Genomic DNA, 17,485 nt, shown 5'->3' with positions numbered 1-17,485 from the left:
ACATTCTTCTATGTCCCAGACATACAGCTGCAAAGTGATTAGGTTTGCCACACTTGTTACAGTTTTTTCCATAGGCAGGACATCTGCTTTTATCTCTAGCATGATCTGAACCACAATACTTGCATACACTGCTTGTGTTTTGTTTCTTGTAGTTTCCTGATCTGTCATTCTTGACTTGCTTTCCCTTGCTTCGGGTGTTGCCTTGACGACTCTGCTTATGTACACCATGTACAGTATCTTGTATTTCTGTAGATTCCTTCATCTGCTCTTTGTGTACTCTTGTCTGTTCATTTACTCTCAGTGCTTCAATACATCCTCTCAGGTCAGGGACTGGGTGTTCCCTTAGCAACCTGTCTCTAGTAGCTGAATCGTGAGTGCCCATAACCAGTCTATCTCGTATCAAACTGTTATTCAGAGTGTCAAACTCACAAGACTCTGCTAGTTGGCGCAGTCTCACTACATATTGGTCAATAGTTTCATGGTCAGTTTGGTTAGCAGAACCAAATTTAACCCTTTCAAATAGTAGATGCTTTTGAGGCACAAAATGGTCACTTAGTGCTTTCAAAATCTTATCTGGGTCTTTCTTGTCATCTTCGGACAAGGTAGTGAGGCTTTTCATGACTTTGACGCAGTCCATACCCATTACACTACACAGGGCTCCAGCTTGAACTTCTTTGGATTTTTCTTTCAACTCAGTGGCAGTGATATAGTAGTCCCAAGCTGCTTTAAAATTGTTCCAATTCGTAGAAACATCCCCTTTCACGTTCATGGGTTGCGGTGCTGGTATCTGGTATGAAGCCATAATGTTTGTAATCGAAACGTGTACTTACGGCTAGGTTAGCTGATACCACGTGTCTGTGCTGAGACGTCGGAAGTTGTGGAAATTTCCGTGAAGAAACAATCAGTTTTGCTCGCAATTATGGACTCTACTGCATCAAAATACTGCTACTCACTAGTCGCTGACGACCCAAGTTTACTTCTGACACCATGTTATGGCCTGCGATCAGTCTATAGTTACTAAATGCTATAACTATCACTGAGACGACACATCAGACTTACACAAAGTACGCCATCTTTATTACAAGGTGACCTGACGTCATCAACAACATTATACATGACCTTTGATCTATAACTGTGACTTAATAATTCATACATTAACTCATATATACTAACAATATCAAAAACAACCATATTAGGCCAAACAAGTTCATTAACCAGGTTTGAAAATGACAACATAAACTGCCAGTTCCTTAAAACCCAATCATAGCGGGGACTATGTCATTTTCAATGACTTATAATATATATTTCATGATTTTTTGGCCGATGGCAGTTTAGATACCTAAAACACTAATGATATACAATTTGTTCGTTTTTGTAACATGATTTAGTTGTAAGGCATGACTCTGTATCAGTTCTTTAAATGTCAACATCTTCTCGAAGTGTTGTTCCTAAAGCAACAAGGAAATAATCACTTCCAAAGAGAATATCTTGCTTCTCAAATTTGGCTGTAACTGTACATGTAATGTACTCATGGTATAGCAATCACCACAAACCAAGTTACTGTCTTTGAACAGAAGATATGAATTATATTCTCTGGTCGTTACATATACCACAACAACCTGTGTCTATGTCAGTGGTTCTGTGGTGCTTGAAATATGAATCAAAACATTTTCATTATTTTTCGCTATTTTTCTTAAGTTATGCTTGAAGATAATTGTTCCTCAACATTATTCTTAATTCAAGTGTAATACTCATCATCTACCAGTTTTTTTTTACCACAACTGAAATGTTTAGGTTCAGTAGTGGCATGGCAAAGTGTGAGTGAGTGTGTGTGTGTGTGTGAGTGTGTGTGTGTGTATGTGTGTGTGTGTGTGTGTGTGTGTGTGCAGTCCGAAGACTGGGTAGCAAATTACTTAATAATGGCTTGCTCGTTCTGGCGTACACTTTCACGATGGCAGCCTTGTCAACATCGTGTGAGGACTTATAACACGGAAGTTTCCGTGGCTTACAACCCTGTAAATCATGTTTTCACTAAATTTCCAAGGTAAATTTTTCTTATTATGTATTATTAATCAACCATACAATGCGTATTTATATTGAATAAATGTTATAGCAGGAAATTTGCAAGTTGTCAAATTACGGTCGATGCGAATGATTGTAGCTGTGTTGTATCTGTGTGCTTGAAACAGCACAAAATTTTCAGGATATTTATTATCTGTGCCAAATTTTGTGTCTCCGCCTTTCAATCAGACCTTGCATTGTTCTCAAGTTACTGATTGTGTTGTGGGTACATACGTACATTTCTGTTGAATTTGCCATGGCTGGCAAAGTGGGTTCATTAATAACTCTCGAAACAACACAAAATTTTGAAGACTTTAATTTTAGTTTATATCCATTATCTGTGCCAAATTTGGAGTCTTTACCTTATGTGGTCCATAAATCATATGGATATCAATTTGATGTGTAGTTAGAAAATTACTTAGACTTGTAACCGGCCAGACCCTATGATGTAACAGACTGTATCGTGTGCGTGGCGTACGTATGGGTTTGGCTTCGATGGCCTTGAATGTATTTGTACAGTATCTGAAACTAAGCATCAATAAGGGGTCATAAAATACTGTATTAAACATGTCAAACTAATTTTTATTGATTTTAATTTTTTTCTTCATATGACTCGTACAATATTCACTCGCTGATCTTTTTTTTTGTTTTTCTGTGGTGTGTGTGTTTTCTCTCTGTTTAGTAATTTCTGTTTTTATGTTTTGAGTAAGTCAACGTAAGTCAACAATGGGATCACAGCCTTCCACAGTATCCATTCCTGAAAAAAGAAAGAGCAAAAACTTATACCAAAACTGCCAAACGAGTGTGTGGTCAGTGATGATGTTGCATTTTCTCTCCAACTAGATAATACAGTGATACATGAACTTCGATGACATTTTTGCCTTGATCCAGTGATTGGCATGCATGTAATGTAAACCAGTCAAATTGTATTTTCCCGCCCATAAATAAGAAACTTCAAAAATACAAGCATTCAGGGCTTATTTGGGTGTTTTAATAATTCTTGGTCGTTGGTATTGCTTGCAAATTTACAAAAAATAAGAAAAAATAAAACGAGATTCTGCGCTAAAATCTCGCTTTTTTTTCTCCGGAAAATATCAGTGGCACTGTAATATACGTGAGGTTGACCGCATATTGATTATTGCAAGTATGAACTATTAGAGTGATTTCTATTAGCCGTTTTTCATGGAATTATGCCTTGAAACAACCAAAATCAAACAAAAACTATAAGTATATAATGTAAGGCTGCTTTCACAAAAACTTGTAGGGGGGTGTCAGGATATTTTTTGTAAAACACTAATTTTTTTTCAAGTACCCCCCCTTGCCATATTCCAAAGTTTTTCAAGTACCCCCCCCTCCTGCCAAAGCCCCAAATATTTCAAGTACCCCCCCCCCCCCACCCAAATAATTTTTTTTTGGAATACTCTTCCTGTGCGTTAACATTCCATACCAAGTACAAAACTGTACATAATACACTTAATACCAACTTTGTCCATTACATATATAATCAATTTGTATATTGTGTGTATATATATACACAAACACCAGTTAAAACAAAATGTTATATTAACCAGTGCATTGCCTTTCCAAAAAACAACATATACTTGTTAGATTACAAAGGTGAATGCAGGATTTTAAACAAAGTCTCAGAATGTGTTTATTTAAATTTTTGATTTCCAAGTGGTAGCTCTCCTTCCAGATCTTGTGTATATAAACATGGCATTGTCATCATCATCATCATCATCAGACCCAATTTCTCCTTCAACTTCATCAGAGTTGGAACTAGCTGTATCATCATTCTCACTGTCACTGTCATCAGATGACAAATCACTCTCACTTTCTTGAGATTGATAATAGTGGCATCTTACAGCCTCAAATTTGTCTGTTTTGTGCATTCCTGCCACAGCTGGAATTTCATAGTTGGAAAGGTACTTATCAAGTTCTTTCACTTTCAATTTGGAAATGTCACTGTTTCTGACAAGCGCATCCCAGTCATATTCATCAAATTTTTTTCAGCACGTTGCTCCCTTTCTTCCATTCTTTTTCTTTCCCTCATAGAGGCAAGTCTTCTCTGTTGTTCTAAATGAAGGATTGCTCCCTTTAATATCTCTTTCTTGACACACAGCTTCTTGCTCAATTCGTCAAGTTTCTCAACATTTTTACTTGACACTAACCCTTTACTATACAGGTGTTTTAGTTGTGCACGGGGTTGGAAGTCATCTGGTGGTCTTTCACTACCATCATCTCTTGTTAATGGTATTGAGAATACATCCATATAGTGTCAAAGTTTATTTATTTATCTTTATATTTACAAGTAATAGTATATTCATGCAAAGTTGAAAAGTATGTGCAAAAAACTTATTTTACTTTTTCTCTGTTAACTCAGCTTGTGAGATATTGTCTTCTGTTTCACATGTAGCAGACGTTGCCAATATGCTAATTTTAGGAAATATTTAGAATGTGTTATTAAAAGTTTGTGTTGAAAATTGGTCATATCTATAGGATGAAAAAATACCTTGAACAGAAGTTTTTGATACTTGTCAAGTATGTTTTAGTGCAGGTGCATCTTTTACATTTTGATGGCAGGCTGAGATGAACCTTTTCCAACTCTTTTTTTTTTTAACTTCCAAGAGCTGCAAATGTAAAATGTTGTCTGTCATATTTGTCTGTCATTTAATACTAGTAAGAATTTACATGAAGAAGTTACATATCATTGTGATAACCACAAACCAAAACACAGTCATGTCACAAAGAATATTTTCAGTACAGTGTAAAGGTAAATTCACACATTAAATGAACCAAATTTCAGTAGATAGTAGTGTACATGAAAGACACTGGTATTTTCAGACAAAAAAACAATCTGTACCACTCAATTCACCCATTTCAATTTATCATTACATTAACAGTTTATTAAAAGAAAATTAAAATTTGACTGTTTTTGTTTTTCATTTTACTAACTTGTGAGCAACTGTTATTTGTAGCCGCTGTTGTTGTTGTTGTTCCTGTTGTTGTTGTAGTTGTTGTTGTTGTTGTTGTTGTTGAAAAAGGAAGACCAACATTTTAAAAGCTTATTTTCCCATGTTTGAAAAGTCATGATGTCAATTTATTTCCAGGTACCCCCCCCCCCCCCCCCCTACAACCCATTTTGAACTTAAAAACAACGGCACATCGGTCTGAAATATGGTTGGAACATTCTTAGGGATGTTTAGATTAAGAAAACTATGATATTTGTACATGGTGAATGGGGCTGAAACTTGGTGGGGATGTTTCTGTAGGTGTAACTCTGCAGTTATTGTTTAAAAAAATTGATACAACTGGCCCTAGTAACCATGGCCATGCCCTTAGCAACAGTGAAATTATGGTTCATTATATTTATAAGGGACAAAATGTCTGCGTGTGTGTGTTAACTGTCTTTGTCTGTATATGTGTCTGTGTGTCTGCCTGTATGTCTGTATATGTGTGTGTGTCTGCCTGTATGTCTGTCTGTATGTCTGTATATGTGTCTGTATGTCTGTATATGTGTCTGTGTGTCTGTATATGTGTCTGTATGTCTGCCTGTATGTCTGTATATGTGTCTGTATGTCTGCCTGTATGTCTGTATATGTGTCTGTGTGTCTGCCTGTATGTCTGTATATGTGTCTGTGTGTCTGCCTGTATGTCTGTATATGTGTCTGTGTGTCTGCCTGTATGTCTGTATATGTGTCTGTATGTCTGCCTGTATGTCTGTATATGTGTCTGTCTGTATGTCTGTATATGTGTCTGTATGTCTGTCTGTATGTGTGTATAATTGTGTCTGTATGTCTGCCTGTATGTCTGTATATGTGTCTGTGTGTCTGCCTGTATGTGTGTATAATTGTGTCTGTATGTCTGCCTGTATGTCTGTATGTCTGTCTGTATGTCTGTATATGTGTCTGTATGTCTGCCTGTATGTCTGTATAATTGTGTCTGTATGTCTGCCTGTATGTCTGTATATGTGTCTGTGTGTCTGCCTGTATGTCTGTATATGTGTCTGTGTGTCTGCCTGTATGTCTGTATATGTGTCTGTATGTCTGCCTGTATGTCTGTATAATTGTGTCTGTGTGTCTGCCTGTATGTCTGTATATGTGTCTGTGTGTCTGCCTGTGTGTCTGCCTGTATGTCTGTATATGTGTCTGTGTGTCTGCCTGTATGTGTGTCTGTGTGTCTGCCTGTATGTCTGTATATGTGTCTGTATGTCTGCCTGTATGTCTGTATATGTGTCTGTGTGTCTGCCTGTATGTCTGTATAATTGTGTCTGTGTGTCTGCCTGTATGTCTGTATATGTGTCTGTGTCTGTGTGTCTGCCTGTATGTCTGTATATGTGTCTGTGTGTCTGTCTGTATGTCTGTATATGTGTCTGTATGTCTGCCTGTATGTCTGTATATGTGTCTGTGTGTCTGCCTGTATGTCTGTATATGTGTCTGTATGTCTGCCTGTATGTCTGTATATGTGTCTGTGTGTCTGCCTGTATGTCTGTATATGTGTCTGTGTGTCTGCCTGTATGTCTGTATAATTGTGTCTGTGTGTCTGTCTGTATGTCTGTATAATTGTGTCTGTGTGTCTGTCTGTATGTCTGTATATGTGTCTGTGTGTCTGTATATGTGTCTGTGTGTCTGCCTGTATGTCTGTATATGTGTCTGTGTGTCTGCCTGTATGTCTGTATAATTGTGTCTGTGTGTCTGCCTGTATGTCTGTATAATTGTGTCTGTGTGTCTGTCTGTATGTCTGTATATGTGTCTGTGTGTCTGCCTGTATGTCTGTATATGTGTCTGTGTGTCTGCCTGTATGTCTGTATAATTGTGTCTGTGTGTCTGCCTGTATGTCTGTATATGTGTCTGTGTGTCTGCCTGTATGTCTGTGTCATCCTTTTCTCAAAAAAACGACTGGCTCAATTCAAATGATGTTTAGGATAATGGTTAGGTTTTAGTAAATATCCCATGAATACTAATGAGGTAATTGCATAATTAATATTTTTCGGTAATCTAAGGCTGTATATGAAAAAAGCACTCTTTCAAATTCAATATAATTTAGTACATACCGTAGGCATTGATGATAACAAAAGTGCATGTACGATATAAAGTTTGATAATATTGGCTTGCAGTTTTAATGATTCATTTGTATAATTATTGATTTCCAGTAATATGATAGACTATAACTTAAGGATGCACACTTCAAATTCAATATCATTTGATACATGTTTCAAACAAAACAAAAAACACATGTCTTGAAAAGAATGTTGATGTAGCTTTTAGTTGTAATGAGTCATTTGCATAATTAATAATTTTCAGTAATTAGGATGTACATGAAGAGTACAAGCTTCATGCTCCATATGATTTGGTACATACATTCATGATAGCATGCTGCACATGTCCCATAAAGCTTACTGATGTAACCCTTAGTTTTAATCAGTCATTTGCATAATTAACAATTTTCAGAAATTAGGCCATAGCTTATAAGAATGCACCTTTCAAATTAAATATAATTTGGTACACACATTGATGGTAACAGTTCATGTACCATATAAGTTTGATATTATAGCTTTTAGTTTTAATATTTTATTTGCATAATTAATGATTTTTTATAGTTCATACGATGGCTAGTAGTATGCATAGACAATTGTAATGATGTAATCAATGAAATCACCATCCAGAGGGGACTTGTATTTTGGGTTCTGTCTATCCGTCCATGCATGCATGCGTGTGTGTGTGTGTGCATTCACCCTTAAAATCTCTGGCTGCACCACCTGATTTCAACCAAACCTGGCATAAAGGTAACATTATAACTATGTGAGACATATGCACGCCACTTTGTTTTATGTCCAAATGAAATATTGATGAATTGCCAAATCTATAATGGTGCCTATACCCATATATCAAACATGAGCTTTCTTTTAAAACCCTGAGCTTTGACATTGAAAGGTTTTTTCAATGTCAAAAAGCTAAACCTTCAGAACTTTTTAAATCAAATATTCCAATTGATATTTTAATCATGTCTTGGTTTTTACAATGTGAGGCATATGCACATCACGACCTTCACCTGAATAATAAAATGGCAGCCATATACACAAACATATTTCGATTGTTACCACCAAAAGTTTGGTACATATAACGCATGTGAACAAACAACATCTAAGTGTCTACTCTCATATTGTCAATGATGTCTACTGAGACATTGACCTTTGACCATGACAAACATTTTCAATTGAAATTATCAAAATCTTTCTTTCTTTCTCTGTTAACTCAAGATGTTGAATAAACATAGACACCATTTAAATGTCTATATCCCAAAGGTCAGCTTTCTTTCCATACCTTGACCTTTGCCTTTCATCTCTATATTCAAGGTCAAATAGCAAATTGGTCAATAAATGTTTGTACCTCATGACCTTTCGTGTTTGCACTTTAAGTTTGCCATATTAAAACATACTAGTTGGGGACTATGCATGTTTTCAATTAAAGGCTCGTGTGTTTTCTTTTGGTAAGGTGCCATCCTCACATGTTATTTTATGTCGCTTTGTTTAGTCTGTCAATTAATTTAGAAACACCAATGGATATACACTAAAGAAATTTCAGCCTAAATTTGATCTAATTTGGTGTGCTAAGCTTGCCAGCGTAATGAGTAAGTTGTTTCATTTTGAAAGATCAGTTTGTACATGATGTTATATGATGATGATAATTGATAATTGTTACACAGCCTGTTTATCCTGATGTTAGAAATTGTACACTTAAAAGTAAAATGTAATGATTTCAGACTGTTATTTGTATCGATCCCTAGTACATGTATGTATCCCTGAAGAATGAGATCATTTCAAATCAGTTAAAGTTTAATATTAATTCTTCTAATTGTGTATATTTCATATTTTTTAGCCAGTAGGTTTTGTTACATTTGAAACAAGAGCTGGAGCTGAAGGAGCTAAACAAGCACTACAGGTAAAGACTCTGACAGTGTCCCTTAATTTCTTCTATAATGAAATGTTCTATCATGCAGCATAATATTTCAACATTGGTCAATGTATAGACTAGGCTGGGATTGGTCAATCTATAGACATGGTACATAGGCTGGGATTGGTCAATCTATAGACATGGTACATAGGCTGGGATTGGTCAATCTATAGACATGGTACGTAGGCTGGGATTGGTCAATGTATAGACATGGTACATAGGCTGGGATTGGTCAATCTGTAGACATGGTACATAGGCTTGGATTGGTCAATCTATAGACATGGTACATAGGCTGGGATTGGTCAATCTGTAGACATAGTACACAAGCTGAGATTGGTCAATCTATAGAGTAGGCTCGGATTGGTCAATCTGTAGACATGGTACACAGGATGAGATTGGTCAATCTATAGACTAGGCTGTGATTGGTCAATCTATAGACATGGTACATAGGCTGGGATTGGTCAATCTATAGATGGTACATATATAGGCTGAGATTGTCAATCTATAGACATGGTACATAGGCTGGGATTGGTCAAACTTAGACATGGTACATAGGCTAGGATTGGTCAATCTATAGACATGGTACATAGGCTGTAATTGGTCAATCTATAGACTAGGCTGGGATTGGTCAATCTATAAACATGGTACATAGGCTGGGATTGGTCAAACTATAGACATGGTACATAGGCTAGGATTGGTCAATCTATAGACTAGGCTAGGATTGGTCAATCTATAGACATGGTACATAGGCTGGGATTGGTCAATCTATTGACTAGGCAGGGATTGGTCAATCTATAAACATGGTACTGGGATTGGTCAACTTATAGACATGGTACATAGGCTGGGATTGGTCAATAGGCTGAGATTGGTCAATCTATAGACTAGGCTCGGATTGGTCCATGTCGGAAACGCCTTGGTAAAACCAAACTACGGATAACCCGAATTCATCAATAGGCAAGTTGGGTTGTTGACAATCTCTAAATCTCTTTGTAATGTCAACTGTAATAGGATTATAAAAGTTGTAACAGCTGATAACGTCCCTTGTCTCAAACGATTCACTCCTTGAAAGTAACCTTGCACTCGGAATCACAGTTTTTCTCGTTCCATAGTTAGTTAAATAATTTTTTGAAAAATTAAGCATAGAGATACTTAAATAGCAAATTCCCATACCTGATGTCCATATACCACATGTAACATCGTCAATGTATGGTGCACAATGTATCCTAATGTTATGATCGCAAGAATTGCACTTTGCCGGTAAAGGCGATGTTCCCCTCATGAATCTATAGACATGGTACATAGCCTGGTATTGGTCAATCTATAAACTGGGTCACTGATTTCAACATATGATCCCCTGTTTGAAAGGTCTTTGAAGTTTGCAAGACAGACAGTACAGACAAATACCCACCTTTTTGTGTAGTTTTTGGTGTCCCTCTGCTTCCCCTTGTGTATTGCCAAATAGAAAAATCTGTACTCACTGCACCCTGTGAGCCATCCCCTAGTGCTCCCATGACCCTGACTAGCAAATCCCTGTACACCTTGGCAATCAGCAAAGATTTCGTATGTAGCCTTAGAAATAATTTGTTGTAATAGTCTGACTTTAATAGAAATAATCTATTGTAATAGTCTGACTTTAATAGAAATAATCCATTGTAATAGTCTGACTTTAATAGAAATAATCTATTGTAATAGTCTGACTTTAATAGAAATAATCTATTGTAATAGTCTGATTTTAATAGAAATAATCTATTGTAATAGTCTGACTTTAATAGAAATAATCTATTGTAATAGTCTGACTTTAATAGAAATAATCCATTGTAATAGTCTGACTTTAATAGAAATAATCTATTGTAATAGTCTGACTTTAATAGAAATAATCTATTGTAATAGTCTGACTTTAATAGAAATAATCCATTGTAATAGTCTGACTTTAATAGAAATAATCCATTGTAATAGTCTGACTTTAATAGAAATAATCTATTGTAATAGTCTGACTTTAATAGATATAATCTATTGTAATAGTCTGACTTTAATAGAAATAATCTATTGTAATAGTCTGACTTTAACCCTTTGAACCCTAAGCTCCCCAGCGTAACGTGACGTATACCCTGAGCTCCCCAGGGTAACTGTTCCGAAATATCATATTCTTTCTGAAATCATATTTGTCTGCCCGTATATATTTTATTAGGTGTAAACATGAATAAATGATAAATAAATGATAAAAACTGACTGTCCAACCTATAGGGGAGGGAAAAATGTTCTCCTTTGAGCTCCAGTATGTCCCCTTCCATTGCCACACCCCCTGCCACACCCACCTCCCCTACCACGACCCCCTCCCTCTGCCACACCCTCTGCCAACAGGTGCTAGGTCTAAATTATCATCGTCTGAAACATTTGAAGTAGCTGAATCAACGTGGCAGAAATCGCCGTTTACACTAGAATGCTCACTTGATAAATCACTATCATGGCCATAATTGTTACCGTGCACATTTTCCTCATCCGAACTCAACACATCTTGCAGCACTTGAGCATTTGTAATACATCTACGAGGCATTTTTGAAGAGCGAGGTCCGATAAAGTAATACACAGCGACGTTAACAATGGCGGCACTATACGTCATCACTATGTTTGGATGCCAAACACGTGTAGTAACGGGCTGTTTGATTGGCTGTTATATTGCTAGGCGATACGGCCGGTATACCGGCCTTTCGGATATAAAGTCAAACTCCAATAGGCCGGTATACCGGCCTTTAGGGTTCAAAGGGTTAATAGAAATAATCCATTGTAATAGTCTGACTTTAATAGAAATAATCTATTGTAATAGTCTGACTTTAATAGAAATAATATGCAGCATGTTATGGTTTTACCAATTGTACTACATTGTATGTAGGAATAAAGTGGCACAGAAATCATGTCAATCACATAAACATATAAATTACACTGAAACTTTATTTTTGGAACAAAAATATAGATATAGACAAATGTAGACAAAGCCCATCATGACTGAGTGAAGTGCTCTGTCAATTTGGACAAAGTAATATATCTAGGTTGTAATTAATACATTGATTTATTGTATGTACTCTTTATTATGTTGCATTGGAAGCAATACAGGATACAACTATTATTGTTGTCTTTAGAATGGTTTGTAGTAAGTATAAAATAACAACTTTTATTTGTGTTAATTTGATCATCAAATATACATTGGCCATGTCATTTTCACATATAGAAGTCAACAAATGTTCTTTTAGTATGGCAATCTAATAGAGTATTAATATTAATGCACATAAACCATCACAGAAACAATTTTTTTTGTTAATGTGGCCATAAAGTACACAGGGGCCATGACCCCTTCTCACAAGGCTAAGCATGTGCTTTAAAGCTTTTTGACAAGTCACTTTATTTTGACACCCACAGGGAGTACGCTTTGATCCCGATATTCCACAGACATTACGGCTAGAATTTGCAAAATCCAACACGAAAGTTAGCAAACCCAAACAGGCGTCACCTCAGCCGCCCAACTCACACCAGGCACTTGGACCACATCTTACACCAAGAGAACCTTGTAAGTATTATGCACTTCACCATTCACCATTCACCTTTCATCTTTCACCTCATCACCTTTGACCCAACCCCCTCAGTCTAGCGAAATATGACACAGGTAAGTAAGGGTAGATTAATAATAAACAATATCTAAGATGCTATTGCACCATTGCACGTTTACAGCACCGTCCAAGAGGCATGGTTCCATTCACATACATTATTCATCACAGTGGCTTTGTACATCAACACTACAACCAATCAGATTGCATACCATGTTATATACAATGACTTGGCATGATACCTACACCAAAAACTGACTTAGACAAGTTCAGTTCTTGTTGCTGAAATTTAATTTTGTGATTGTACAGACAAAATTTGAATGATATGAACAGAAAATAATGACTTACAAACCTTGCTAAAAATTTCACTGATGCTGAGTACCATCAGATATGATCGCAACTATGAGTTTGTAGCACAGTTATTACAACAGCCGTAAGTTGGGTACAACAAGTCAAGATTATCCAATTAATGTGCGTTCACTCAAGATAAATGTAGTTATTAGCCCCCAAAGGGCGAAGCCCAATGGGGGCTACTACGTTGGGTCCCATTCGTCTGTCCCATGAGATAACTAGTATAAAGTTGTTGATGTACCTTACAGTGCTAATAACTAATTTGCATGATTAATGATTTTCGGTAATTAAGATATATCATAAGAATGCATACTTTAATTTCAATACAATTTAGTACATACATTAACCATAACAAAGCACATATGTCCTATAAAATATGTTGATATAGTTTACAGTTTTCATGAAATATTTGCATAATTAATGATTTAGGTAACTAGGCTATATCTTAAAAATGCAAGCTACAAATTTTGTATAATATGATACATACATCAACCATAATAATACGCACCTGTCCTATGAAGTTTGTTGCTACAACTTTTATTGTAATAGTCTGACCTTAATAGACATAATCCATTGTAATAGTCTGACTTTAATAGAAATAATCTATTGTAATAGTCTGACTTTAATAGAAATAATCTATTGTAATAGTCTGAATTTAATAGAAATAATCTATTGTAATAGTCTGACTTTAATAGAAATAATCTATTGTAATAGTCTGACTTTAATAGAAATAATCTATTGTAATAGTCTGACTTTAATAGAAATAATCTATTGTAATAGTCTGAATTTAATAGAAATAATCTATTGTAATAGTCTGACTTTAATAGAAATAATCTATTGTAATAGTCTGACTTTAATAGAAATAATCTATTGTAATAGTCTGACTTTAATAGAAATAATCTATTGTAATAGTCTGATTTTAATAGAAATAATCTATTGTAATAGTCTGACTTTAATAGAAATAATCCATTGTAATAGTCTGACTTTAATAGAAATAATCCATTGTAATAGTCTGACTTTAATAGAAATAATCCATTGTAATAGTCTGACTTTAATAGAAATGATCTATTGTAATAGTCTGACTTTAATAGAAATAATCCATTGTAATAGTCTGACTTTAATAGAAATAATCTATTGTAATAGTCTGACTTTAATAGAAATAATCTATTGTAATAGTCTGACTTTAATAGAAATAATCTATTGTAATAGTCTGATTTTAATAGAAATAATCTATTGTAATAGTCTGACTTTAATAGAAATAATCTATTGTAATAGTCTGACTTTAATAGAAATAATCTATTGTAATAGTCTGACTTTAATAGAAATAATCTATTGTAATAGTCTGACTTTAATAGAAATAATCTATTGTAATAGTCTGACCTTAATAGAAATAATCTATTGTAATAGTTTGACTTTAATAGAAATAATCTATTGTAATAGTCTGACTTTAATAGAAATAATCTATTGTAATAGTCTGACTTTAATAGAAATAATCCATTGTAATAGTCTGACTTTAATAGAAATAATCCATTGTAATAGTTTGACTTTAATAGAAATAATCTATTGTAATAGTCTGACTTTAATAGAAATAATCTATTGTAATAGTTTGACCTTAATAGAAATAATCCATTGTAATAGTCTGACTTTAATAGAAATAATCTATTGTAATAGTCTGACTTTAATAGAAATAATCTATTGTAATAGTCTGACCTTAATAGAAATAATCTATTGTAATAGTTTGACTTTAATAGAAATAATCTATTGTAATAGTCTGACTTTAATAGAAATAATCTATTGTAATAGTCTGACTTTAATAGAAATAATCTATTGTAATAGTCTGACCTTAATAGAAATAATCCATTGTAATAGTCTGACTTTAATAGAAATAATCTATTGTAATAGTTTGACTTTAATAGAAATAATCCATTGTAATAGTCTGACTTTAATAGAAATAATCTATTGTAATAGTCTGACTTTAATAGAAATAATCTATTGTAATAGTCTGACTTTAATAGAAATAATCTATTGTAATAGTCTGACTTTAATAGAAATAATCTATTGTAATAGTCTGACTTTAATAGAAATAATCTATTGTAATAGTCTGACTTTAATAGAAATAATCCATTGTAATAGTCTGACTTTAATAGAAATAATCCATTGTAATAGTCTGACTTTAATAGAAATAATCCATTGTAATAGTCTGACTTTAATAGAAATAATCCATTGTAATAGTCTGACTTTAATAGAAATAATCTATTGTAATAGTCTGACTTTAATAGAAATAATCTATTGTAATAGTCTGACTTTAATAGAAATAATCTATTGTAATAGTCTGACTTTAATAGAAATAATCTATTGTAATAGTCTGACTTTAATAGAAATAATCCATTGTAATAGTCTGACTTTAATAGAAATAATCCATTGTAATAGTCTGACTTTAATAGAAATAATCTATTGTAATAGTCTGACTTTAATAGAAATAATCTATTGTAATAGTCTGACTTTAATAGAAATAATCTATTGTAATAGTCTGACTTTAATAGAAATAATCTATTGTAATAGTCTGACCTTAATAGAAATAATCTATTGTAATAGTTTGACTTTAATAGAAATAATCTATTGTAATAGTCTGACTTTAATAGAAATAATCTATTGTAATAGTCTGACTTTAATAGAAATAATCCATTGTAATAGTCTGACTTTAATAGAAATAATCCATTGTAATAGTCTGACTTTAATAGAAATAATCTATTGTAATAGTTTGACTTTAATAGAAATAATCCATTGTAATAGTCTGACTTTAATAGAAATAATCTATTGTAATAGTCTGACTTTAATAGAAATAATCTATTGTAATAGTCTGACTTTAATAGAAATAATCTATTGTAATAGTCTGACTTTAATAGAAATAATCTATTGTAATAGTCTGACCTTTAATAGAAATAATCTATTGTAATAGTCTGACTTTAATAGAAATAATCTATTGTAATAGTCTGACTTTAATAGAAATAATCTATTGTAATAGTCTGACTTTAATAGAAATAATCCATTGTAATAGTCTGACTTTAATAGAAATAATCCTATTGTAATAGTCTGACTTTAATAGAAATAATCTATTGTAATAGTCTGACTTTAATAGAAATAATCTATTGTAATAGTCTGACTTTAATAGAAATAATCCATTGTAATAGTCTGACTTTAATAGAAATAATCCTATTGTAATAGTCTGACTTTAATAGAAATAATCTATTGTAATAGTCTGACTTTAATAGAAATAATCCATTGTAATAGTCTGACTTTAATAGAAATAATCCATTGTAATAGTCTGACTTTAATAGAAATAATCTATTGTAATAGTCTGACTTTAATAGAAATAATCTATTGTAATAGTCTGACTTTAATAGAAATAATCCATTGTAATAGTCTGACTTTAATAGAAATAATCTATTGTAATAGTCTGACTTTAATAGAAATAATCTATTGTAATAGTCTGACTTTAATAGAAATAATCCATTGTAATAGTCTGACTTTAATAGAAATAATCTATTGTAATAGTCTGACTTTAATAGAAATAATCTATTGTAATAGTCTGACTTTAATAGAAATAATCCATTGTAATAGTCTGACTTTAATAGAAATAATCCTATTGTAATAGTCTGACTTTAATAGAAATAATCTATTGTAATAGTCTGACTTTAATAGAAATAATCCATTGTAATAGTCTGACTTTAATAGAAATAATCTATTGTAATAGTCTGACTTTAATAGAAATAATCCTATTGTAATAGTCTGACTTTAATAGAAATAATCCATTGTAATAGTCTGACTTTAATAGAAATAATCTATTGTAATAGTCTGACTTTAATAGAAATAATCTATTGTAATAGTCTGACTTTAATAGAAATAATCCATTGTAATAGTCTGACTTTAATAGAAATAATCCATTGTAATAGTCTGACTTTAATAGAAATAATCTATTGTAATAGTCTGACTTTAATAGAAATAATCCATTGTAATAGTCTGACTTTAATAGAAATAATCTATTGTAATAGTCTGACTTTAATAGAAATAATCTATTGTAATAGTCTGACTTTAATAGAAATAATCCTATTGTAATAGTCTGACTTTAATAGAAATAATCCATTGTAATAGTCTGACTTTAATAGAAATAATCTATTGTAATAGTCTGACTTTAATAGAAATAATCTATTGTAATAGTCTGACTTTAATAGAAATAATCCATTGTAATAGTCTGACTTTAATAGAAATAATCTATTGTAATAGTCTGACTTTAATAGAAATAATCCATTGTAATAGTCTGACTTTAATAGATATAATCTATTGTAATAGTCTGACTTTAATAGAAATAATCTATTGTAATAGTCTGACTTTAATAGAAATAATCCATTGTAATAGTCTGACTTTAATAGAAATAATCCATTGTAATAGTCTGACTTTAATAGAAATAATCTATTGTAATAGTCTGACTTTAATAGAAATAATCTATTGTAATAGTCTGAC

The 17,485-nt window shown here is 33.0% G+C and overlaps 1 protein-coding gene across 2 annotated transcripts in view; it reads left to right on the top strand.

Annotated features, from left to right (window-relative positions):
• Positions 1-17,485, top strand: part of LOC144449962 (RNA-binding protein, mRNA-processing factor 2a-like) — a 287,300-nt gene that overhangs the window by 165,949 nt on the left and 103,866 nt on the right. For both annotated transcript variants that reach the window (XM_078140529.1, XM_078140528.1), the window contains 2 exons: positions 8,940-9,002; positions 12,429-12,576. In XM_078140529.1, the coding sequence (XP_077996655.1) occupies positions 8,940-9,002; positions 12,429-12,576 (211 nt within the window). The remainder of the gene's footprint in view (positions 1-8,939; positions 9,003-12,428; positions 12,577-17,485) is intronic.

The sequence above is a fragment of the Glandiceps talaboti genome, chromosome 19, assembly GCF_964340395.1.
Source record: "Glandiceps talaboti chromosome 19, keGlaTala1.1, whole genome shotgun sequence".
Classification (NCBI taxonomy): Eukaryota; Metazoa; Hemichordata; class Enteropneusta; family Spengelidae; genus Glandiceps; species Glandiceps talaboti.
This window is presented reverse-complemented; position numbering and strand designations above follow the sequence as displayed.